The following is a 25,366-nucleotide window of genomic DNA, read 5'->3' as shown; positions in this document are numbered from 1 at the left end:
ACAGCTCTGCTCTGACAAAATTCTGATGGACGAGGCATAAAGTGGTCACCAAAATGATATGACTACACTTCAAACAAATTTTTTTGCTTTATGTTGAATTTATTATGGCTTTCGAAATCTTGAGCACAGATTTAAGCATTTAACAGCACTTATAAATAAACTTCAAATATTTTACCTGATGGGCGTTCATCAAAGTCTGGTGAGTTATGAGGCCGTTCCTGAAAAAACCTGGTCTCTGAAAGGGGAGATTGAGGATTGTAGGAAATAATTGTCCTTTGCTTCGCATCCCTGGTCAGTTTCTTAACAAATTCCTTGTAATATGAAAATTACAGGTCAACTTAAGAGCTCCTCCTAGAAGTTGAGAGTTTTGTCCCCGATGGTATGTGTGGTGAAGAAAGGAACATGTATTACATAGGGTGAAACATATATCAGATTATATTGGATAAGTTCTGAGTAAGTTTGGTTTTAAGTTGCAGAAAAGTTTGGTCTGTATAGACGGTTAACTGAGGCAAATGATAATAAGTATGGTAGGAGTGTTAAGCTTTTAAAATTTAGAAATTCTGTGCTTCTCAGATCATATTAACTAATGTGTCTTTGACTTTGGGTCACAGGCAGTTAATATATTTTTTTGTTTACATGGTGTTTTATTGTATATGGGTCGCTTCAACATGATTTTATTGTTGTAGAGGAGTATTAAGAAGTTGTGTTGTAACGTACATTTTTGATTTGCATTGAATTTAAAGTTGATTTTGATTAGTGATGCCTATTTCTTTCACATGTCTTGCAGGTTAGGGTATTAAGTCTCTTTGCACGTAGAAATATGTAATGTGTGTTATGTACTTAGTTGTGAAACTGACAAGAAGGAAATAAAATTATTTCATTTCAATGTTTTAGAAATCTTTAAAGCAGATGAAATCTGTATCTGGCTATGCAGCTTTTGATTTGCAAGTTTCAGAAGCAGTCTTCTTATTTCTCTGTGGACAAAGTGTGTCAACCCTGTGTTTCAAAGAATGGTAAGAAATAGATGAAGGTGGTTGTGCTAGGTAGCCTGGTGGAATTTCATGATGTTTCAGAGGTACTTGCTGCTTCCATCTCTTAAAAGGCATTATTTTGTGTGTGTTTTGAATGTAGACTATGAAGCAGTATTATTATATTCATTGGATATGTGCCAAAGCAAATTTAATTTGGTGATGTTCTTTTGATATTTATGCTGTGCAGACTTGTAGGTATGTACCAATATTTTGGAGGCACAGACTGCCTTCAGCCCTTCAAGTTCTACCAGATTGCACAGTGCACTATCCTATCTTCAGGTTTGTAGATTATTGGGTGTGGGGAATGGTAATGTAAGTTGGATAAGCATTATTGTGGACTGGAATTTTTGGTATTGGATGTTACCATGCATGACGACTTGCCATACACATTATCAGCTTGCCAACATTGCGTTACCAATCTTGATGTTGGTAGTGAGTATCGGTAATACCAACGTGCAACGTGTAAGAAGCTATGCTCACTTATCAATTAACCACTCTCGAGTTAAATTTATTTAAAAAGTGTTAAAACGGGACATAATCATACAATAGTGTCTATTTTAACTAATATTTGCAGTGATAATTCAGTAATGTTTCTCTTTTAAATAGTAACGAGTTAAGAAAATGGGAAAGATTATTTTCTCGACCGAAGTGTATGCGATTTAAACGGGTTTCGAAGTTACACGAGACGGTACAGGCTAATCATATCCTAGAACACTGAATTTTATTGTGAATCTGTGGTGTAAGATTTTGGCCGTTAGTGTATCGCAGATTCAGGGACAGTAGCTACAAAATGGTTGTTCCTAAAGCAAGTCTGAGGCCTCGTTGTTAAAATTCACAATTATATACTTGGCTGGAATTTACTAGTTCATGAAGGTAGTTCTGTGTCTATATTCTGTTATCTATCATGAGCGGGTGGCCGATGATACAGTTTTCAGTGCTCAGTTTAATGCTGGGAATTGCTTTGTCTGAGTTTATCAGAGAGTGTTGGTATTAATTTATGATGTGAACCATGGCGAGAGAAAAAATCACAGATTATACCCTTATAAATACTGAGGATTATTTTTGTGAGTGAGTTTTAATAAATATGTGTATGTATATATTATCTGTGATGTAAGTGCGGGATGCATTTTGTGTTGAGTGGATAGTGTAGTTTATTTAAGTTAAAGTGTTATAATTAGTATTGACAATATTTGGTGTGTGTGTTACACAGTCAATAAGGTTTTAACTGGCCTCTGACAGTTTGCAGATTTGACATTTGGAACGGTGTCTGAAGTCGGGATTGGTTTTCGACTGTCCTGTAGTATTTACGACGGAAGTCTACAAGTTAAGTTAGAGTAAGGATTACTTTCATAACGTTAAGGAGGACTTTAAGTACTTTTTAAGATTTCTCCTTAGGTATGTTTATGCTGTCTTTATTCTTCTCCCCATAAGGATTACATGGTTATTACTAACCTGCTACATCTTCCCAGTCCTTCAGCAAGAGCAATAGAGGAAACAGGCAAATTTTTTAAACTAAAAGAGACGCGAAATTATCGAATTTTGAGAACCTGGAAAATTATATTACCATTCAATGATTTTTATTAGTCACTGAACTATGACTAGTTCATGGTTGAAGAAAATAAACTAATTTGAATGGGGAACTGTTATATTGATGACTATTTGTGTAAAGATGAATGATAAGCCTTGTGTATTATTTATGGTGTATAAACGTTTTGGTACATTTATCAAAAATCAAGAAAGCTAGTTTTAATGCATTTGTAAAATACTGTTTTGAAAAAAAAATTGTGCTGCTCATGTTTTCTTTCAGGGAATGGCAAATGAGGCTGGTGAACAAGAATTGCTCCATGCCACTGAGAATACAGGAGAAGAAGATGAAGATCATGGGAAAGAAAAAGGAACTGGCAGGAATAACCAAAATGGAGAGGAAATAGGAAGGAAGTATAATGAAGACAGTGTAAGACAAACTTCAGATGGTAATACAGATATTAATACTGCTGCAGATAGTAATGTGGTGGTAGAAGGTATGGACACACAAGGTAATATGGCTCCGGAAACATCAGATAAACTCATGCTAGAGTTCATTGATGAGCCACCTGATGGTTTCTTTGATGATCTTTTAAAAGATGATTTTTTGGATAGCTTAGCCGTTGTTGATATGTGGAATCCGGATGCTGACGACAGCTGTGGAAGTGATGCCGGTGGCAAGAAGCTGCATAAAGATGGAAGGGAGACAGATGATAATAAAAGACAGACTGCGTTAGAAGATACAAAAATAAAATATACAGAAGTCTCTGCTGACAAGAGTACAGAGGGTAGGAGCAGAAGAGATAGTGATGGTCACAGGAGGAAGGGTGAACATACCAGCCAAAGTAGTAGTAAAAGACATGTCAAAACTTCTGTGGAGACCAAGATTAAGAGCAGCAGGGATAGAAGCACTGAAAGAAAGGTATGCAGAAGAGATAAAGGTGGCAGTGGTGACCGCTTGCACAGTATAGAAAATGTTAGGCAGAAAGGATGTAAAAGAATGAGGGAAAGAAGCAGAGAAAGAAAGGAAGACAGGGAAAAAGTTGATAGGAATAGTAAACAAAGAAACATATACAGAAGAGAGAGAGGCAGTAGGGAAAACAGTTCAGAAAGAAATATACATACCAGAGGTAGAGGAGACAAGGAAAAGAATATGGAAACAAATATTAGCACAAATGAAAGAGTTAAAAGTACAGAAAGACTTGTACAAAAAGAAGACAGAAGTAGGAATATAGACCGAGTGTCGCGCAGGTACTCTTACCAGTACAGAGTAAGTAACAAGGTCAGTACTGCAGATGTTAGCGCTAAAAGAAAGAAGTGTGGTTTGCGGCTTGGCGTGAGTGATGTAGGTGTTGAAGGAGATGTCTCAAGTGAAAGCATTAGGAAGGGGAAAAATTCTGACACTGATGTGGCTAACAGAGAAACTCAGATAGAATCCATTCATAAGGAACATAATTTAGAGAAAGAAATGTCCCAAGGAATTCCAGGTATGGTTAGGCATGGAGCTGAAAACAGAGTAATTAGTGAAGTGGCAGGCAGTCAGAGCCATGCAATTACAAACCTTAATAATCCACCATTAAATAGTACGAAGCTTGACACATGTATAAAAGAACTGGATGACCTTGTTCCTCCTGGTACAGAGGACAGTTTTATCCTTTACGCAAGAGATGAAGCTGCAGACGTAAATGAGTTTGAAGCAGAAGGTAATAAAGATGCAATGAGTCACACTATGCTTAGGTCTGAAAAATCGTCCAAGCATCTTATCGTGGGAACAGAAAGTGCAAACAAAGAAATTTATGTGATAAGTAGAAAGATCGATGAACATAAAATATTGGATAATGTTGAAAGTGAGAAAGTTTCTTCATGCACTGCCAGACTGGACGTACATAAGAGAACGGAAAGAATTAATTATCCGCATGAAAGGAAAAGGAGGAGATCTGAGTCAAACAGGTCAGAAGGGAGGAGGCATGCATCTTCAGAGAGCAAGAGAAAACATGATTATTTATATGAAGAAAGGAAAGGGAGACATCAAAAGAGTTCATGTGGAGAAAAGAAAATTAATTCTTCAAGTTTAGAGAGAGTGTGTAAAGAGTCAAGAATGAAGAATGAAGTGTTCAATGAGCAAATCAAAAATAAGAGAGAATATAGCTTAAGATCTCAAAGTAGAGAAAAGTGGCAATGCCATAGTGATCTACACAGATTAAAGAGAAGAGGAGATGATCAGAATGACCCTAGGCGATCACGATCTGGTAGCAGAGACAAGAAACATGAATTATCTGTAAGACAAGAAAGAATGGGAAGGTCTAGAAGCCGGGACAGACAGTACAGGAAGATTGAGAATGTTATCAGGCGATCGCATTCTGGGATCAGAGATAAGCAACTTAAATTGTCTCTAGAACAAGAAAGAAGTGGTGAAAAGCAGCACAGAAGGGCATCAAGTGAAGATAGATGTCAATCTGATGTTGCTGCAAGAACTTTAAGGGGAAAGAAGGATGTTCAGAATTACAGCAGAAGGTTGGTAAGATCTGTGAGTAGAGATAGACAGCATAAATCTTCTCTACCAGCGAGAATGTCAAGATCCCATAGTCGAGACAGACAGCTTAGGACTGCGTCCAGTAAATATCGAGACAGGCAAGGAAGATACAGAAGATCAGGGAGTCGGGCCAGGGAAAGGAGGAGGAGATCATTGTCAAAGAGCAGGCTGTCCCCAAGTTGTGATAAATTTAAGCAGAGAGCACCGAATCTCTCTCCTGTCTCTGTGGGGCAAATGTCCTCATCCCACAGTCTTTCATTTGATTTGTCTCTTATATCATCGGATAGAGAACGATGGCGGTCTTCGTCTCGTTCGCTTAGCAGAGAACGAAGAAGTCGTGAGTATCGAAGAAGCTATCCTGGTTCTTCATTTTCGCCTGTTAGTAGTGGATCGACATTTTCGCGTTCAGGCAGTTTTGTGTCCCTATCTTCGTTGTCTGATGAGAAAAGACAACGGAGAAGGAAGCGTTCACCATTTTGGAAGGAAATGGAACGTAAATTTGCAACAGATTTGTGCAGAAACGTTTATGATCAGTCGACAGCCTACGCTTTCCCTTCATCAGCCGGAACAGCACTGCCTGAGGTACAGTACAAGTTGAATTTTGTGTCTTATAATATTAGTTTCTCATTATATTTGTACTATTCACGTAATACTGTATGCAGTGATAAGAGATGGTATTTATCTTGTGTATAATCCTCACACTCTGAAGGTCTGTAGGGGGCATGGAGTAAAACTCCACACGTTCTAGATCTTGGCACGTCAGTGAACCTTTTGTTCCAGCAGCAATATTTGAGGGGAAAGTGCCTGTGTACTGGCTGCGTATTAATCAGGAGGTTAGGTGGGCTGCCTTCTGTCTTCTGATGGGTATGGGAATTCTTTCCTTGGGAAAAAAAGGGTTGGGGCATGAAGATAAGAACCCACGACTTCCTAATGCCAATGCTGTGAATGCATGGAGCTATACTTCTTCCCTGTACCGCTGTGTGACGTGCTTTGTTCAGCACCGTGGTCAACTTGACCTTAATCTTTAGTAGCTATGTCACACATGGTACATTATTTTTAATTTTGTTTTATCTCTACAAAGCTCATAAAATTAACATGTAATGGGGAGGTTATGTCTGCCCGTTGAAATTACTTGATAATATTTCTGTGAATTTTTCTGTGGGGGATCTTTACACAGTGTTGCTGAGAAAATTTAAATTTGGTGTGTATTATTTAGCAACAAACTTTGCTTTGTATAAAGTCCAAATTTAAATACACTAAAAATAGCTTGCTTAGCGTGTAACAAATGAGTACCTCACAATGAATATACACCTCATTATATTCTAAAATTTTGATTTGACGCCCTTTTTATTCTTTATTCGGGCTGCTTCAGCTGATAATCCAGGGAAAAGTATTCGGAAAGAGGGGACCTGGCAGGCCAAGAATCTCATGGCTTCAGAACTTAAAAACTTGGTTCTCATTGTCCACTGGAGGGCTATTTCAAGTAGCAGCTAGTAAAGCTCAAATTGCTATGCTGATCGCCAACATCCGGAACGGATAGGCACTTTAAGAAGAAGAAGAAGAAGAATGACAAAAATAGTTTTTAACTGCTGTGATTTAGTGTCAGGGTCAGTGACATATTTAAAAGAAAGTGTACTGAGTTGGCCACTGTTGTTAAATTTATTAATACTTGCAATTTCTCTGCCCCTGCTGCAGTGTTACAATCCCAGCAGTCATCCATCGACTTACAGTTCCGCTGCTGCCTTTCATCCTGTTGATCCTACTGCGTACAGTCATAGCTACCCACCTGGACCTGGACCTGGACCTGGTTTCTCACCTGCTGTAATTCAGCCTCCTCCGCCAGATAACAACATTGTCCCTCCCTCTTTTGGGTCTGCCCCTCCACATCATCTTGAACAACCTTCTGTCCCCCCAGTTATGCCCCCAACACCAGTAGCCCCTCCGGTATATTTTGTGCCCCCTCCCATTACCGCTTCTCCTGTTCCCATGGGATTCACTGGTCAACCAGTACCATTCACCTTCAGTAGTGAGTTTTCTTCATCAAAAGATGTGTTCCACCAATCATTATTCAGCAGTGAGGAGCCTCAACACCCTACGGTAGTGCCTCCGCCACCAAAAATATCACAGGTAATCAAGTTCATTGATTTAAAAAAATTGATTGACTGTTCCGCCATTCGAGGTCACTCCGGCCTTGTCATTTTTGATTTCCTGTGCAGTAATAGCAGAAGAATGATTAGAATTATTGGTTTTTAAAAATACGAGTGCAGTAACTACGCGCACACGTCAAACTTGAAGATGGTTGCATGCGTTCAAAACGTTGTTTGAAAAGCACTTACGAAGTGAATGTAAAGTGATGAGTGAACAGGCATCAAGTATTCACATTTCTTGTTGACGTATCAATAGTCTTATGTCATTACCTTTCATTGTCAGTTGATGTTGCTGCTGATTTGAATATTTTTTTATATTTGATGTGTTTCAACAGCTATTATCAATAGTTTTTTCTTCCTTACAGTCTGGTGATGGAAAGAAAGTTAGCCTTTCAAGTCTTCTAGAAGCTTCTGCTAAAGGTAAGGAAAGGTTAAATCACAGAATTGTACTTTATATTTGTGTTAGCTTGAAAAAGTATGAGACAAAAGCAAATACAGTGACACTGTAGCAGGTGGACTCGATCCTGCTTTTGCACTTTAAGGTGTGCACATATTGGAACTCAGTGTTAGGCTGGTAGATGTGATGTGGTCCAAAGGAGAGCACGGTGCATGAAAGTTTCTCGAGCGGAGAAGCGAGCAACAGACTAACATCAACATTTTCCAGTGGTGTGGAAGATGAGCAGTCATCATGGTCATATATTAGAATGATTTTCAAGAATTTTGGAATTTCAGTCGCTAGTTTCTGCATTGTCATCAGTAAATGATCTGGAGATGTATCTCATCCACTGACACATCATACCAAGAATGCTGACGTGCAAAGAATTCAGCAGTTGCATGAGAACCTGTGATGAGCTCGTCAGTAGCAGCTGTCATTCTGGGTTGTTGTGCCGTGTAGTCTGGTAGAAGTTTACCGACGTTTCAGAGGTCCTTGCTGCCTCCATCATCAGGCCCTGATGATGGATGTAAGAAGGGTTGGCTTGGGCTGTAAATTTAAAATGCAGTATTTAGTGTTATTCATGATGTTTATTGAATTTGACTCAGATTTGATGAATCTCTTTAATTGCCCCAAAATGCATTAAGTAGTTTTTTATGAACAAGTCTTTGTTAAATATGTTTGCTTTATCCTTTCCTATCACAATTTGTGTCACAGTTGTTTTTCAGTGCGCGTGAATTTGAACTTTGTGTTCATTATGTTCAAATGTGATGGATTTACCAAGTAGCGTATGTCAGCGTTGAGTCCTAGTTGAATAATAATTTTTTCTTGCTTCTGTACTTAATTTTTTAGTAAATACTTTAATTGACTGTAGTGTTTTTCATGAAATGATTGTCCTACTAAAGTGAAACACAATTTTTTTCACAAAACAGGACATAAGCTGATGAAAAGCAGATAAAGTAAAGAGAAGAATTAAAAAACCCTGTTATGTCAGACGCACTGTTTAAATGAAAGTAGTGGTGTATATAACATAATGAAGTTCTTACTACACTGTGTTTCAAAGAGTGGTGTTGCTGCCTTTGCGTTTGCTTGGCCCAACACACTCGGTGCCAAAGATATCCGAGTTTCTTGTCAAGTCTTAGAGCATACTTCTTGACCACCGAGGAAGAACTTTGTGTTGATAGTAGATTAATCAGCTGAGTAGTGCTACTGTTCCACAGAAATGCCCTATATCATTTTTGTTACGTGTTGTGCTTAAGCTGGGGGTTGCTTCTAGGATTTAAAGTTTGTATTTGGTGAGATTTCAGGTTATTACAGATGAGCATGAAGATGGCTGTCTTTTGGAATGTTGCACTGTGTAGTCTGGTAGAAGTTTGCTGATACTTTGGAGGTGTATTCTGCCTCCATCATCAGGGTGCTGTTGATGGCGGCATTAAGCACCTCTGAAGACGGGACAAAAGACGGCCGTCTTCAAGGTTTGTTTATGGTCGTAAGACCGATGAAATCGTAGTGTCATCTGTCTGGAGCATTTAATGTTCTACATTTGTCATAACTCATAAATTTAACCCTTTGATGTGAATTTATTCTGACTTGACAATGCCAGATTTAGTTTATTTTTTGTGAATTTTAAAGTTTATGGACCCAGTCTGGTATTGGAATATCAGACTGCAGTCATTGTACCTCATCTGGGTATATATTATTATTTTATATGTATCCCAGATCAGGTCTACTAGCTGTGCAACCATCAGGATGTATTTCATGTTTTTCTGAATTTAGTATCCACGATGTATGATCCAGATTTGAATCATCAAATTGAAATTTTTTGCACATAAGTTCTACAAAATGGATTGAATACTTTCTAGGGTAAACAACTTTTGCCATATTAATTTTTTTTTTTGGGGGGGGGGTGTCTTTCAGATTTTGTTTATACATGGTAATATACTAGGCCAACTGTTGACTTACATGTTTATCAGTAGTATTGTTACTACAGTTGGATTGGATGTTTTCAGTCTAATTTCTTTTTTGAATGTCTGGGTCAGCCTTTGACATATTTGAGTGAAAAACCTAATGGAACCGGCTGCGAGTGAATAAAATGTGCAGTTATTCAGCTAATTACTGCTGAGATGTGCTCAGATGCTGTTATCAAAATGTGATGTGTCTCTAATTTTTTGTTGCCAAGTAGACCTGTCAACATCATAACTTCAGTTTATCTGTGTGCATATTTATGAGATATGAAGAATGTCCTTAGAAGTATTAAATAGTGAGGAAGCACACATAATAAGATAAAAGTGTGTACAGGTTAAACATTGAATAAAACAGTTAGTCATAATACTCGGAACACTTTGAAAGGTCACAGACTTATTTAGTTGCATTGTCACTGGTGATATAATGCGGGTATGTGACTTCATCTCGACACTGAATGTATTATTGATGGAGTGGAAGAACTCCACGTCTCTAGTGAGAAAGAAGTTCAGAATCATGCAGTATGCAGAGAAGTTGTTCAGCTACATTCTTGAAAGAGTAGTATTTCCCTCCCTGAGTTCCTGGACCACAATGCAACAGTGTTTGCAAACCACAAATTCACAGCACTGCCGCTCATTAATGAAGCCACGTGGATGACCTACCATGGCTGGAAGGTGGTTATAATTCATGACCATGTCTGTTTCCATATAATACAACGCCTGGATCAGTTTTGCTGAGGAGGCACTTGAAGCAAGACACTTCCGATGTGCTGAAGAGGTAAAAGCTGAGGTGTTTTGCAGGTGTCCCAATTTATGAAAACTTTTAAAAATTAGAAATGTTTGGAAACATATAGAGAATTACTAGGATTTTAGTAGCGATAAGACTCCGTGAATCGTTCCTGTCTAAAACTGAACACATTGTCTGCTACAGCTTGTACACTTGTTCACATAGAGTGTATGTGGTATTATATTTAAGCACTTTGCGCTGGCATAGTCACCACAGTAAGGGGAAGAATTAAAACTGCCCTTATTTGTTGTGTAACATCTGTAAATTCAAACATTGGCATCGGAAGTTGTTACAGATGTCCGTTAGGTGTAAGATATGTAAGACGAATACTTCTGTGTAGCTTTGAGTTCTTCCTCCTTCTTCCCCGCATAGTAGGAGCAGAATTGTGTGACATTTGGATACAGTGTCAACATACATAAGGTACCTGAAATGTATTTTGAAATCATCAGTAGTTTCAGAAATACTGTTTTGTTACATTTAAGGAAAATATGTATTTGTTTTAATTTTAAACTCATCACAGAGGAGGTAGGATAGCTATGCTAGTAGTGAATGTCCATGGTTCATATCCTGGAAAGGGTGTTTATGCCTTTCTCTTATTTCTCATATTGTGACCATTCACCTCCTTCTAGTGTTGAGTTTAAGATTATGTGGAGGTTTATATACACACTCCCATACTCCTTTGTGACATGGCACTTACCTTAACCTTTACCTCTCAGAACCAACTGTTGCACTGTATCATGTTCCACAACTGCATGCACAATTCCAGCTGGTGGCTCAACTAAAAAGAAGCAGATGTCAGTTGATCCATTGCTGGTGGTTCGTTGTGAAGAAGCTATTAACACGCTTCAAGCTGATGGTGGTGTGACTTTGTTCCCTTCTGGTCATCTTGTTCTACAAGAATCACCAGGGCCGTATACATCGACTGCATCAGTTAGCCAGACTTTTTTACAAGGTATCAATACGTTCCGGTCACCCATCCTGCGAACACCAGATTTGCATCTCAGTTTTACAAGTTCTACTGTCTGTGATAACACATCAGAGCAGTCCTATTGTCTTCCAAAAATGGACTTAGCTACATCTGCAGAAGGGCATTCGCAAATCAGTGGTGAACCACATGATCCTCATGCTGTTACATCTTCATTTGCACCAGTTTTTACAGAGTACTTGAAATCATATGTAGATTCTTCATCAATGACTGATATTAGTGGTGATGTGAAAAAGGTGTCAGAAAAACCAGAGAATTGTTTGTCTTGTTTGGAATACAAGAATAGAATTATGGTTTGGAATTCAACCCAGACAGAACCAATTGTGAAAACTGGCGATAAAATTACGGATTGGAATTCAACCCAAATACCATGTGTAAGTGTAGAAAGTGTGGGGATACAGGCACAGATTTGTAGACTTCGGCCTCTGTGTAAGTGGGCTCCTCGTAATAAAGAGTCTCGTAAAGTACACATAGCAAGGGAAGATGATGATGTGAAGAGTGGTAGTGCTAAGGAAGCTGTGAATAGACGTAGTTCTGCTTCTCATTCTAATGCAAGCAGGACTTCACATTGGCGCTCCGATACGACACCCACAGCTGCTCTGAGGGAGGACAAAAATAAAGAAGCTTCATCTGAATCCAAATACCAGTCACCAAAGCCAACTTGTTCATCTGCATCAGCTAATAAGAGTAGTTACAGTGGTGATGGAACCTATTATAAAACTTCCACATATCAAGCTTATGTAAGTAACCGTGATAAAAGTTTATTTTCACTTTATTCTGGTGGTAATAGTGATAAAAAAAGTGTAGTGTCATCGGTTTCTTCTCAGGGAACTGGACCTCCAAAAGGAATTTTGAAGAATTCATCTCAGGTGACACCGTCGCCTTCATCACAGACGCAGTGGCAGCAGTCATCATTCCAGAAGAATTGTGATGTGCCTGGATATTCAGTGACATCGAAACCTGGAAGTGTGAGAGAGTATGGAAACACTCCTGTTTTGTTTGCAACGAGAAGCAGTTCCAGTTTTGGTGGGATGGGAACTAGCAGTGCAGAGCAGTCACCTGCCTCAGGCACAGGACCTGCCATGTTTCATAGTGCTGCTGCATGTGTTCCTAAATTTGGGAATCCTGGCGTTAGAAGTACTCTCGACAGAGACGAGAACTTCTATGATATGCATCGCAGCCAGCCTCCGTGTTTACTCCGAGGGAGTGGAAATGCAGGAGCTGGCCTCAGCATGCCGCCATTCCAGCAGCAGAGTTCTGTGGCCTTCCGACAAACAGGCAATCCATCCATGAACCCATACAATGCAGGCCCACACTATTGAACATCTGGTAATGGAAAAGACTTTGATGTTGTGGTACTGTTTCATGTTCTTGAAGTATCTTTGTTGCAATATATATTATCTCTTTATAGTTACATGTGGTATGTAGGAGTTGCTGTGACATTACTAACTACGTGAATATTTCCTGTGGTAGTTTTCCATTTTGTATTTCCAGCTGAAGAATGGGAGTTGACTATTCCGTGGTCTTCGCGTTGTACGTCCTTAGCTACCTGAGTATGTGAGATTTCAGTTAACGTCAGTAATACAGATGTGGAATTAAAGGGAACACTGTATACTTTGTCAAGGTAATTACAGCAGGTTATTTGTTAATACACCACTGGTTATTAATATACTTATAACCAAGTCTCTTTTGTGTTTGAAGCACCATAATTTCTACTAGTAATGTTTGTGTAAGTATATGATTATATGAAACTAAGTAATTAAATTGAAATAAAAGCCGTGTGTATGGTATTACAGATATTGAAAGTATGGGAAATTGGGAATCGCAACTAATATCCATGTCACGTGCTGATGATATTTATGTATATTGCTTTGGACAAGAGTGTTACAGTGATTAGATCCTCTACCCTTCACCCATTCCCTATATTTTTTGTGCCACGTTCTCACTCTGCCAGAAGCGTTGTGGCTGATTTATGAGAATATGACTGTGTTAACGTTCTTTACATACGGTAGACAAAAGAACAGGTTCTCATGTCTTCGAAGGGATACTTATGAATTGTGAGTAGTTTTTGCTGTGTAATAAAAATATTTGTGAATATGGATATACTCACGTTTTTAGCAAGCAAAAATATGTTATTTTCCATTTATTTATTAGAAAATTTATGTTGATGATACTCTGACAATGATAGAATTCTCTGAAGTGTTACAGTGATATTTCAGTTAAGGAACAATTTTAGAAGTGTGGTAGCAGTGAAAAGTGAAAGCATCATCCAAGCAGATGGCATCCTTCACATGGCAGTTTGCCCAGGGGGAGAGAAAACAGGGGACCCATAAAGCATAGACAACCCACATCTCAACTAGACATTGACGTTAATTTTTATGTTGTAAATACATACAGTGTTTATATTAAGTTGCTAAGGACATGAACTCTTTTTTGGTGAACATAATTTAGACCAAATATAATAATGAACTGATACCTCAAGGTATAGTGCTCTATGATGAATTTACTTTGGTGTTTCAAAGTCTGCACTGTGTTAATATTGTATATGTAATACACTGTAATGTCTTTAGAATGACATGTTTTCTTTATTGGTGTAAGTCTATGTTGCAGTAATAAAATGGATATAAGAGGCACATTCATGTTTTAGGGTTTTCTTGACCATACAAAAGATTTTATTAAGATTCTTCAAGAATTTTATGATACATTATATAATAATACTGTTTTTCACTCCTATTGCAAGACATGTTTAATTTTCAGGTTTGAGGAAACAGTTCTTCAGGGTTCCTGGAGAGTGGCTTCTATTTCAGAATCTAGTAAGTTACGTGTTTGTCTATCCATCCCTTTACTGAGTCAGTTGCTGTATATCATCTTGTTCCACTCATCTTTTCTTTGATAGATTTTCGTCTCCTCCAACTCCTCAAAATCATATTTTACCATTTATTGCTTTGCTGAAAGAGAGAAGCTTGTATTTTAATGTGTAGACAAAGTATGAAAAAAAAAGGTAAAGTAAGAAAACTTTTTCCTCACATGAACTATGAATTGCTTTCATTGCTGTTGTGTAGAAGGTATGTAATTACATTACAGTCCAGTGTGGAACATCAACATTTTGTATTTGCCCAGCTGATAACAGAAAGTAAAAGATCATGTGTTGACATACTGTGTTTTTAATGCTTGATGTACAGTAACCAATTGTATAGTTTTTAAATGTTATATTTTGACATCTATTTAAACAGTAGTATTGTGTTATGTTTGTAAAGCCTCCATATTGGCGAAATTTAATTTGTCAACAAATAATTGCATTTAACGCCATGGATTTTGTGTCATTAATTTCTTTCTAGGCACCGTGACAATCGACTGTTCCCATGTCCGGTAAACTGCGTTATTCCAGTTTGTTCGTGCTGTTCAGTGGTTGTAAAGTTACATGTTCTTGATATTCGTTGGGTACGATGGATAAGCTATTGACTCCACTGGGCAATGTTCTTTGGAATGTATATTTTAAATTGCCGTTTTAAAGCATGTAGGAAGTATCCTTAGCTGGATAATTATTGCTAAGTTGTAGTAATAGATCTTAGAGAAACACGGTAAGAATTATTTCAATGAACTTCGTGTACGTATTTACGTTAACCTGCAAAATGCTGTTATTTCGTTACAGAACGTAGTAATATTGGATTCGTGTTATGCTCTAACCTTAATGGTGACAAATTGCATGAAATAATCAGGTACTTTATGAAGTTACATAAAGTTTCTCTTGACATTTTTTCACAAATGTCAGTAACAATTGCCGAAAGTCGAGTTTTATGTTGAGGCTTTGTAGTATTTTATAACTTTCTAGAAGACAAAGTTTTGCCAATTACAGTACCTGTAGAATGGCTGTTATATATTGTTCGCCAAACACAATTGTTTTATATGGAGTATTTAAAGGAAGCGAATTAATATCATCATCCAGTTCATTCAACTGAGGAACAAGGATTAAGCTGCCAAAAATCAGGCAATATGTAGGCCTATTGCAGAGCTGTGTGTGTGTGGGAAAATTGTTAGAATTGGACCCCTTATTCTTACCTAAAGCAGTGCCCATTTTAAAAGAATAGTACAAGGTGATAGAAAGGTCACCATGCAATTCATATTATAATATATGTTGATGGTTGCAGTTCAGTACAGTTTGATTGGATAAATGAACACTCAGTATCACTGCGACTATACAAGATCCCACTGAAGTCATGATATGTTGTATACTGCTGATTCCAGACTGTCAGTTGTCTTTCAGCAGTTGAAGTGCATATCTTTGTCATAAGTGCAACACATGTTTATTGTCAAACACTGCCTGGCATTTCATATTTATGTAACTTGCCAGAATGAGTTTACGGATACATTTCCCAGTTCTCCTGTATCACACAAATTGACAGCATCTTGTCTAGTGAACCACTTATGTGACACAGGGACATTACAGTGGGTTTCAACAGACATGAAGGAAAAAAAAAGGAATGCATGCATCGCTGAATGTGGTGGATGTTTCCAATACTTACAGTAACACTATTCTTTGTTTTCTGATTTTATTGTAATTTATTTTCTGATAAATAGAGTATGCCTTTTTTTGTCAGTTTAACATTTGTATAAAAGAAAAGGGGAGGATTTTACTCTGAAAATTTATCTAGAAGTTAATTGTTATGCAATATTCTTCATTTTATACCTATTGCTTATATATTTGGTTCAGTTATTTTAAGAGCAATTTCTTATTTATGTACCTTTCCAGAAGTGGTTCTGAATATGGCAGTAGCAACTAAAACAAATTATTAAATAGAATATAATATGATTTATGTACAGTCCATATAGATCCTTCATGGTACAAATCAAAGATGTGGAACATATCATAATATGAATACAAACACTTAGTACAGAGACGGTATGAGTACGTATATAAAGACACGTCGTTACGGGCTGGACGATTGGGGTTCGATCCCCAACAGGGGCAGAGGATTTTTATCTAGTCTCTGGATCAGTCTGGCTTTGAGGCCCATCCAACATCCTGTCCAATGGGTACTGGTTCCTTTTCCGGGGGTGAAGTGCAGCTAGGGCATGACACTGAGCAGTCTGCCCCATCTAGTGCCAAAGTTGAGAATGAGTAGGAGCTCTGCCGTGCCCCCCCGAGTGCTCCTATGGCGCATAGCAGGATAGTTTTACTAAGTTGTTACAGATGTTCATGTAAATATTTATATTTACATGAACATTTTATATTTTCGTGCTGACTTAAATACGTCATAGACTAACATATTTATCTGTTTATTGCAGGATTATTCTGTCACCAAGAATCTGCTTATTCGCCAACAGTGGCAGAAGTCATTCTATCTGAAAAAAGGGAAGACTATAGATTTTATGTACCCAGATGTTTCTAAAAGTCCGAAATACATCCGGTCCATTATTGGCTGTCAAGATTTTAGCTCTTGTAATAAAACTGATTTGTTTTTTTGGCCATTACAATGTGTTTACAGATATACATGTCTAGTTCATTTGTTTATTCGAAATAGAGGGAACGGCTATGGCAGATGTAAAAATTGAACTGCGGTTTGAAGCAGCAGTGGAATTAAAGTTTAATGAGGAAAGTGATAGTGCCTTTTGTGTTAGTGTTGGTACTCAGTGTGACGAGAAGAGAGACGATGATTCTATTGTTGTGTTGAAGTGTTCGTACTCGGATACTGAAGACACAGTTGCGGCGTACCAGGTGGACACACAAGTGGTAAGTGTTACCACTTTTAACATAGCGTTACGTTTGGATGTAGTAAATTGTTATATTCTAGGATTGGAGATTTTCACGGCGGTGAGTCGGAAGACGGGAATCTTCAGATTGTTATATTGCTCCCTTAGGTCAATTCAATGATTTTTCCAGGTAATTAACCATTATTGATGTTACGTCATGGCTCACCACAGTTCAGCTGGCCATGTTTCGACCTAGCATGTGCTGCGGCCGGGGTTAAAGTCCAGCTGGCAGCTTCATAGTCCAGAGTTTAAATTTCGTGTTCCCATGTGGTAGAGGTTAAGTGCCGGTGAGTGTATTGAATTGCGATACACCGTATTGATGGCGCGTTGTAGGACTGTAGTTCGTGGCTGTCCGTTATTCATGGACTGGTAAAAGGTAGTGGATTTTCTGATGAATGGTACCCATATCTTGTGACTGTACAGTAAAAATATGAATATACAAATTTGATTATTACCGGCATATCTGAATGTATTTATTTACAGTTTAAAAATTAATGCCGTTGTATCGTATTAAAGTCTAAGAGTGATTGTAAGCGTTTGCATCGAACATTTAAAAATAAATTTGTTTATCGGGGCTTGTGAAAGTAAGTAATGTTGTCAGGAATCTTCTGTACTGGTGTCATAAGAAATAATTTTATACCAAAACAACCAGTGCATAAAATTTTAATCTAATGGATTTTATTGAAATTTGGTATATTTGTATAAACAGAATTTCCAGATTTTGTCTTTGTGCGAATGTTTTGGGTTATTGACATTTAAAAATGTGGAACATTTTCTAAATTTGTATAATTGAATAATCTAGTTTTTTGAAGATTTCTGTCTTCTGGGTTGTTGCGCTGTGTAGTCTGGTCGATGTTTACCAACGTTTCAGAGGTCATACTGCCTCCGTCGTCAGAGTATGAAGATTTCTGTCTTCTGGGTTGTTGCGCTGTGTAGTCTGGTCGATGTTTACCAACGTTTCAGAGGTCATACTACCTCCATCATCAGGGCGATGAGTATGAAGATTTCCATCTTCTGGGTTGTTGCGCCGTGTAGTCTGGTCGATGTTTACAAACGTTTCAGAGGTCATACTGCCTCCGTCATCAGAGTATGAAGATTTCTGTCTTCTGGGTTGTTGCGCTGTGTAGTCTGGTCGATGTTTACCAACGTTTCAGAGGTCATACTGCCTCCATCATCAGGGCGATGAGTATGAAGATTTCCATCTTCTGGGTTGTTGCGCCGTGTAGTCTGGTCGATGTTTACAAACGTTTCAGAGGTCATACTGCCTCCGTCATCAGAGTATGAAGATTTCTGTCTTCTGGGTTGTTGCGCTGTGTAGTCTGGTCGATGTTAACCAACGTTTCAGAGGTCATACTGCCTCCGTCATCAAGGCGATGAATATCAACCAAGAAGACAGAAATCTTCATACTCACTGCTGTGAAAACCTCAAATGTGACTGTAGTTTTTTGTTAGTTATAGCATTACTTAAAGCAAACTTAGCTTTGATATGAAGTGTCACATGACCTTGAACAGTTTAGGAACTTTTAGAGGCTATTCAAATTTATATTAAATTTGAATTCTAGAAGATTTTTGACGATTGGAAGTTACGGATTAAAAATGTGGATTAATTCAATCTGAGGTTTACACTAGAATGAAAATTTGAAATGTCTTCTGAGTTCTGATACTGTGTAGTTTTGTAGGTGATTATCAGCCTTTTAGAGCAAACTCTTGTCTCCGTCTCAGCAAATCCTGATCGCTGATAGTGGTTTAGAAAAAAACATATCGAGCAATAGGACCCCCCGTACCGCCTATCCAACAGATACCGGGGTCTTTTCATCTGGGGATCAGACCGTGAACCTGATTAAGTAACACGTCACAGGAGTTGGTGTATTGTATTGTGCACTGGTCTGGTGGCCGTTGCTGGTCTACGGCGAGCCGTGGTTGCGTCATCTGTGCCTGTGAACTTCAACGAAGCGTGGGCGTTACTGTAAATTTTTGAATGCGTGGAGTATATGTATATATAAGCTCTGAATTCAGGGGGGCCAACTATTGTATATGAAATTTACTTTTTATTAGCGTGTTTGCAAAAGCCCGTTTCTGGATGTCATCCAGCGCCAGTTTAATCCGGTATACATTCTAATACCTAATTTATCATCTGATATATGTTTGCATGTTATCTTTCCGTCTGCTTCTAGGTCTACCAGCTTGTCTCTTACCTTGTGGGTTTTTGACTAAATTACACGTATTTTTAATTTTTTTTGCGTGGTTTCTGCAGTTGTCTCCTGTCTTATCCGCCTAAATGTAACTCGTCTGTAAATATTAGGTGAAGAGCCGAAACCGCGAAGCTTCTAAATATGTAATTTTCTCCGTTTGGTACTTCTTTGCCTTCGTGTTAAACACTAGCCTGTTCTTGCAGTGTTTCCTGTCCAAACAGAAAGAAATTGTGTCGAAGTGACCCTGTTCGTACTTTTCTCGCCTCCCTCGTGTATCTTGTTTGGAAGACGTAACGTCGTTTCTCGGAGATTTCTGTGGACCTCAAGGGGTTGCGATAATTCGGTTTGGACTCTGATTTATACGCCACTTCAGTGCATTATCTAGGTGGTAGCCACTTCCAGGGACTCAGGAGGACAAATCACACGTCGTCTCATGCAACTAGTCACCTGGAACAGCGTTCGTCTGTCTTAAGATTTGCATAAAAGCTAAACGGAGTACACTTAATATACGGATTCGTCCTTTGTTATTTGTCACAGCTAATTGGTCTTCGTATTATCTTATTACACAAAGAAACCTGTTGTAAAGGCAATACAAATTGTCACACTGCCCAGAGGTTGAATTATGTTTCCTTATGTTGAATTAAATATTCAGCACAATGAATATTTTTTAATGAACATAAGGTTCTTACGGCCTCGAGGTAAATACTGCCTGCAGTAATCTCTGAAACGTCGGCTAATATCTACCAGACTACACCGGCGCGACGTTGCGGAAGACAGTATCTTCATACCTTTCGTTTTGAGAACGTGAATGCTCACAAAATAGTGTTTCGCCGTGTTCATGCGGCAACTTCTCCGACATATGTGCTTAGCGTATAGCCGAAACAGACTGCGACAGGGGCAGTCGACTGGAATCCGCAGGAATTAGAACGTCTTTATTTAGTGTATCGGCTGTTTTATTTATTGGCTAGTAGCTGAGTTTTCTACACCTATTATTCGCTATTGAATGTCACACAAACAATTAAATCTAGACATTATTGTTGGAAGTAATATAATATCATTCCGGGTAGCACCGATTCCTTCAAAATGCACTGATTTTACCGTCAGATTCGTCGGTGAAAGCTTTTTGTACCACGTTCTGGAGAAAAACTGCGTCCAATTTGAAGGCGTTACGTTCGATGGCGACCACCTGCAAGTAGACGCGATGTCGCAAGCCCAGGGAAGACCGCGGTCTACATTTTTACCGCCGCGAACAGCTCAGATCTCATTCTGAACGGAGTTTGATGACATTTGGTATTGGAGGTCTGGTCTTTGTACCTGCATTCGGGCGAATATAATCTGTTTCCTACTTGTTATTAATATATATATGAGTTATACAGTTTTTATTTGAGGGATTTCGGTATGGTTTATGTTCAATAAAGCACAAAGGTGATACTTATGGAATTTTTTTTTGCGTTTATGACGGATTACACGCGTACACCCGCGTAATTCTTTCTCGTCAGGTGTACCATCATTCCAGAAGGAAAAAATAAGCATACAGAAAACTCCGCAGATCGTTTGCATGTACTGTTACGTACATAAAACAGCGATCCCAGTACACAAAGGCCTTTCTGTGCGTCGTAAAGCGTAGTATGATCTGGGCCAAAGTGCATTTTCGTAGACGAAGACTGGGAAAACCAATAAGGTGGTTCGCGTGGTAGTACTTTTTGGCAGGGAACTGAAATGTGCAGTGTCACAAAGTTTTATGGAGGAGAATGTGTCTCTACGCGATGCATCGTACAGGTTTTACGGCAAACCTTAACACAATTTGTCGTTCCACATCATGCTACAGATTGCACACAAAACACACGACATATGCAGGCTATTTTAAATCGTGGTTTTCGGTGGGCTTAGTTTTCACGTGCGTCATTAAATTTGGCTTTACAGCATCTTAACAGAATTAAAAGTTACGGCTCGTTCCTTCTAATAAACACGTATGATCTCATTTTTGATGCCTGATTTTACTGTTTCATGCGTTAGGCCCGTACATTTTTCACGGGAACGAGCGATGTCGGCGAAACACCGCAACTGTATGGTGGTGCCACCTTCATCTCGCGTAATGTCATTTGATATCGCGACATAAGAAGCAGACATTTACAACTGTAAACGTCATTCGGGAGACCGCGGAAAGCAATATCAACACCCGATGACTTTAACTTTATATAAAGATGGTTGTCGTCTGGGCTGTTGAAGTTTATCGACGTTTCAGAGGTGCTTACTGCTTATATCATCAGGGTGATGAGTATCTCACTTGCAGTGTTGGGTGCGGACAGGAGACTCGCGAAGTCTGTTGAACCTCGCAGGTCTGTTTTCCTACGATATTTGTACCAGGAGAGGCAGACACGTCTATCCCCAGCATTTAGATGACTCATTACCCTGCTTATAAAAATCCGGCGTAGGAGTGCAAACCGTGTGTTGTAATTGCTACCTATATTTGTGAGGTCCGTTTTAATATTATCTTACCGTTCACGCCTTTTAACTTACTGAACCCAGATTCGTGCGTGCTACATGCCCCAACTATCTTGTCTTGGCACTACAGTAGTGTAATTTATTCGGTTATAAGTGTAATGGTATTGTGGCACAGAGAGAGACTGTGAACTTAATCCACGAAATTAGGTTAAGATCGGTCATTTGTGTTGATGTCGCAGAAATGTGCATGTAACAAAGATAATTTGCGCGATTTTTCTTATTTAGTTGCGAACTGGCATGGAACGGGCTTCTACTGGACGATGTTCTGAGCCAGTTTAGTCCACACGTGCACATCCGTTTTCTGAAATCTGTTTCAATACGAAATGTCTTATTTTTATTGTTTCCGCGATTCCAGGGCTAACGTAACCTGCTGTTTGGAGCTAATGTCAGTTGTCAGTAATAAATGGGAGTAACCTACTGTCAAACGGAAGTGTTGCCAAAATGTGTGTTACAGAAGGGAGTGTTCAGTTTAAACTGTGTTTGTCAGTAGGCGTGTGGTTATAGGTAATCAGACGGTAATGCGTATGAATATGAATTATTGCTGGTTTTCGTGTGGCTGGTGGCGTAATCGGATTCTCTCTTACTGCATGCGGTGTTCATGGTTCAACATTGCTTGTTAAATGTCCGTATTTACATTTTTTGTTTTGTGTTGTTTTTTTGGGTGGAATAGTTTTATTGGTGGTGATTTTTCAGCCCTGCATATAGACATCACTGCAGTACGGCCATTTAGTGGACTGTATTATACAATTCGGTTGACATTAATAAAATATTTCTGAAAACAAACAGGGCGTCACGAAAATAAACACTCCCTCGTCTTTATGGATTGGCGTAGACTGAAGGTCCATTTTCGGAAATATGTTTGTCAGTCTGATTCTGTAATGACTTTGATAGTGACGTGTTAATGAAGAGTGTTTAACGACGTCTGGTTATCCGCGGGGTATCAGTCCACGGATTGTACTTGGCGTTAGAAAGCAACGTGAAAACGTAAAATTGATACGCGCTCATTTGTTTCATGTTCCCATGGAAGTTCGAAATTTTGCGGATTTGAAATTTCTGAAATTATGATTATACATTATGTATTTCGCGCAGAGATGCCAATTTGTGTGGTGTCATTAGTTTAGTTAACGGAGGATGAAGGAAAGTTAAGACGCCGTTAATGTTTTCTCTGACCTTGAAATCGTGTTTTCCATCTACGATGAAAACTGAGGAAGACACGATTTTCCTCCGTCACTTGACACACAATACATCCTTTTATTAATAACACAATCTGTCTTCCTCTTTGCGTAGTTAGGACATGAGATACTTTATCTCCTAGTCCCGGTGTCGACGTGGGTAAATAAGCTGCGGGCAGGTCTCTGTATCATTTGACTATGAATTTATGCAAAAGTAGTCTAACTTTTTTCTTACAGACTGTGATTAGATAACGTCTGTATTCGAAACGTCTTATAGTGCATCTAATCACAAGGAAAGTGAACTCTTTGTCACTTCTTAGTACTTAATTCACGTGACGTATTTTCCAGCTTCTGCGCAAATCTGTGGCTGAATCTTGGTTAAACACTTGAGTACGTGACCAAACTGCGCATAGCGAATGTGTGAATCGATCTAACAAATTACAGGTAATGGACCTCGAACAGGTGTTTACTGAGCGTAATTACGAGGTGCGATCGGAAAGTTTACAGACTGCGCCTATAAAAACCCGTACACTTATCTCAGGTATTAAATTCATCCATCACCCTCGAAGTAGTTCCCCTGGGAGTGAACACAACGATCCCAGCGCCGCTGCCAAGCCTGGAAGCATCCCTGGAAATCTTTCTTTGTCAGCCTGTCAAGCACCATCTGCGATTCTGCCTGAATCTCTTCTATCGTCTCAAATCTCCTTCCCTTTAGCTGAATTTTCATCTTTGGGAAGAGGAAGAAGTCACACGGAGGGTGCGGGATGACGGCCATGGTGTTTGAGGCCAAAAACTGCCGAACTTTGAGGGCGGTGTGCGCTGGCGCGTTGTCATGATGCGTCGCATGTGGAGTTCTTCCTTTAGAATCAGCTGACAGGTCCCATAGCCTATCCCAACAATGTCGCACAAGTCGTTGATGGTACGACGTCGATCTTCGTGAATGGCCTGCCGAATCTTCGTAACATTTTCGGGCGTTGTGCTCGAAGATGGTCGTCCAGAACGCTCGTCATCATCGACAGAGGTAACTAAGAAACAAATGCTAATTCGATGATGCCGGCTGGCACACTCATTCACTATGAATGTAGGCCGCACCCCCTAGCGGTAGAAGCTCGTACTACATCCGGTTCGCCCTCTATTGACACAGTCTGGAAACTTTCCGATCGCACCTCGTACTCCTCTACGTCTCTGGAATATCTGTTCATTCTGAAGTTTGGCTGAGGTTTGCAGTTATTTTAAAACGGTGCTGTGGTAACTTGAGGGAAGTTCTAGAAAAAAAGTATAATTACGTGTCTTTGTCGCCAGTTGCATTCTGTCATGAGATTTCTGGGAAATTCAGTTGCGTTTTAATGTCTTTTCCAGCCGTCATATGCCCGAACTGCGTTCATGTCACGTGGAACATGGCCGACGGCAAGTGCGTTCTGTATCTTGATCCAGTTACTGCATTAAACTTTTAAATGTGGGTTTTCCTATTTTAACTGTATTCGTTAAAGTTTGTGTTCTGCAGCGCACGAGATGATTTCACTTATGAACATTGACCTCTGTTATCTGGATTTATTTGGTGTTTGAAATGGAAAGTGCTGCCATCTGTAAACTATTTTTAAACTAATCTTGCCTGTCTTTGCAGCAGTCGAATTTGTTTCTTATTATGCGCGCATTTTACGTGAAGCTCAAACCAAGTGCCGCTAAGATATAAAAAATGGCTCTAATTAAGGCATGCAACTTTAATTTTTAGTATTTTTCAATATGAAATAAATATAAACAATGATTTTGGTGCAGTGTAAAGTCAGTAACAATAGAGTAAGTATACCTGAAAGGGTAGGATACCATTTAGTAGGCTTGACTGAGATGGAAGGATAATATTAAAATGTTTAGATATGTTCGAATATGAACTGGATTCAGTTAACTCGAGAGAGAGTCTAGTGTCGGGCTCTTATTAACACTAATAAGACTTCGGGTTCCATTAAAGGTGGGGGAATTTCGTGATTGGCCGAAATTCTGTGGGACTATGTTACATGAAGCTATGAAAGACAGTGCAGTGTTCGTTTCGTAGAATTAATTAGCTTTTAAACAGTAAATTTGTATGATCTGAAGCTTTCACGAGAATTAATTAAACAGTAAATGTTTCGATAGTATATTTTTATTTGCAGTAAATAAAACACAATAGAAATTATTAATGCAAAATCGAAAGGATATTGTTCGGAAAATTCTAACGCGTACTTAAAACTGGACTATGGGGTTACTTTTTTTTCCGTAAGAAACTGGGAAATGAACCTTACTTTTAATGAGATGGTAAAGTTGCGTCATATTGTGATATAATAAATATATATTATTTAAATCTTGTCCGT

General features: G+C 38.8%; 2 protein-coding genes across 14 annotated transcripts in view; both read left to right on the top strand.

The window, feature by feature from the left end:
- Positions 1–994: 994 nt before the first annotated feature.
- Positions 995–14,034, top strand: LOC110826709 (uncharacterized). 12 transcript variants are annotated; one of them, XM_022057596.2, is made up of 6 exons: positions 995–1,013; positions 2,271–2,365; positions 2,839–5,670; positions 6,784–7,215; positions 7,601–7,655; positions 11,183–14,034. In XM_022057596.2, exons 3-6 carry the CDS (start codon positions 2,842–2,844, stop codon positions 12,721–12,723), a joined length of 4,857 nt encoding a protein of 1,618 aa, XP_021913288.2. In that variant the 5' UTR covers positions 995–1,013; positions 2,271–2,365; positions 2,839–2,841; the 3' UTR covers positions 12,724–14,034. The 12 variants fall into 12 exon arrangements, with proteins under 12 accessions (XP_021913288.2, XP_021913285.2, XP_021913287.2 ...); XM_022057593.2 differs by lacking the exon at positions 995–1,013 and adding an exon at positions 1,057–1,075; XM_022057595.2 differs by lacking the exon at positions 995–1,013 and adding an exon at positions 1,197–1,310.
- An 817-nt stretch (positions 14,035–14,851) lies between these two features.
- LOC110826712 (pseudouridylate synthase RPUSD2) overlaps positions 14,852–25,366 on the top strand; it is a 210,933-nt gene continuing 200,418 nt past the window's right edge. The window contains exons 1-2 of one of the 2 annotated variants that reach the window (XM_087357759.1): positions 14,852–14,982; positions 16,688–17,132. In XM_087357759.1, the coding sequence (XP_087213885.1) occupies positions 16,935–17,132 (198 nt within the window). In that variant the 5' untranslated portion in view covers positions 14,852–14,982; positions 16,688–16,934. The remainder of the gene's footprint in view (positions 14,983–16,687; positions 17,133–25,366) is intronic. The other variant, XM_087357760.1, reaches the window with a different exon arrangement.

This window comes from Zootermopsis nevadensis, unplaced genomic scaffold (genome assembly GCF_977971745.1).
Source record: "Zootermopsis nevadensis isolate Lab colony 2312 unplaced genomic scaffold, Znev_1.0 Znev_ptg000028l, whole genome shotgun sequence".
In the NCBI taxonomy this organism is placed as follows: Eukaryota; Metazoa; Arthropoda; class Insecta; order Blattodea; family Termopsidae; genus Zootermopsis; species Zootermopsis nevadensis.
The sequence above is the reverse complement of the archived record's forward strand: the minus strand, read 5'-3'. Positions and strand labels throughout refer to the sequence as shown.

What these genes read in the sequence shown, in the direction of transcription:
- LOC110826709 (XM_022057596.2), top strand. Translation starts at nt 2,842, where the DNA reads ATGGCAAATGAGGCTGGTGAACAAGAATTGCTCCATGCCACTGAGAAT. An exon ending in CCGGAACAGCACTGCCTGAG is followed by an intron (nt 5,671 to 6,783) that starts GTACAGTACAAG and finishes CCCCTGCTGCAG; the next exon opens with TGTTACAATCCCAGCAGTCA. An exon ending in TCTAGAAGCTTCTGCTAAAG is followed by an intron (nt 7,656 to 11,182) that starts GTAAGGAAAGGT and finishes GCACAATTCCAG; the next exon opens with CTGGTGGCTCAACTAAAAAG.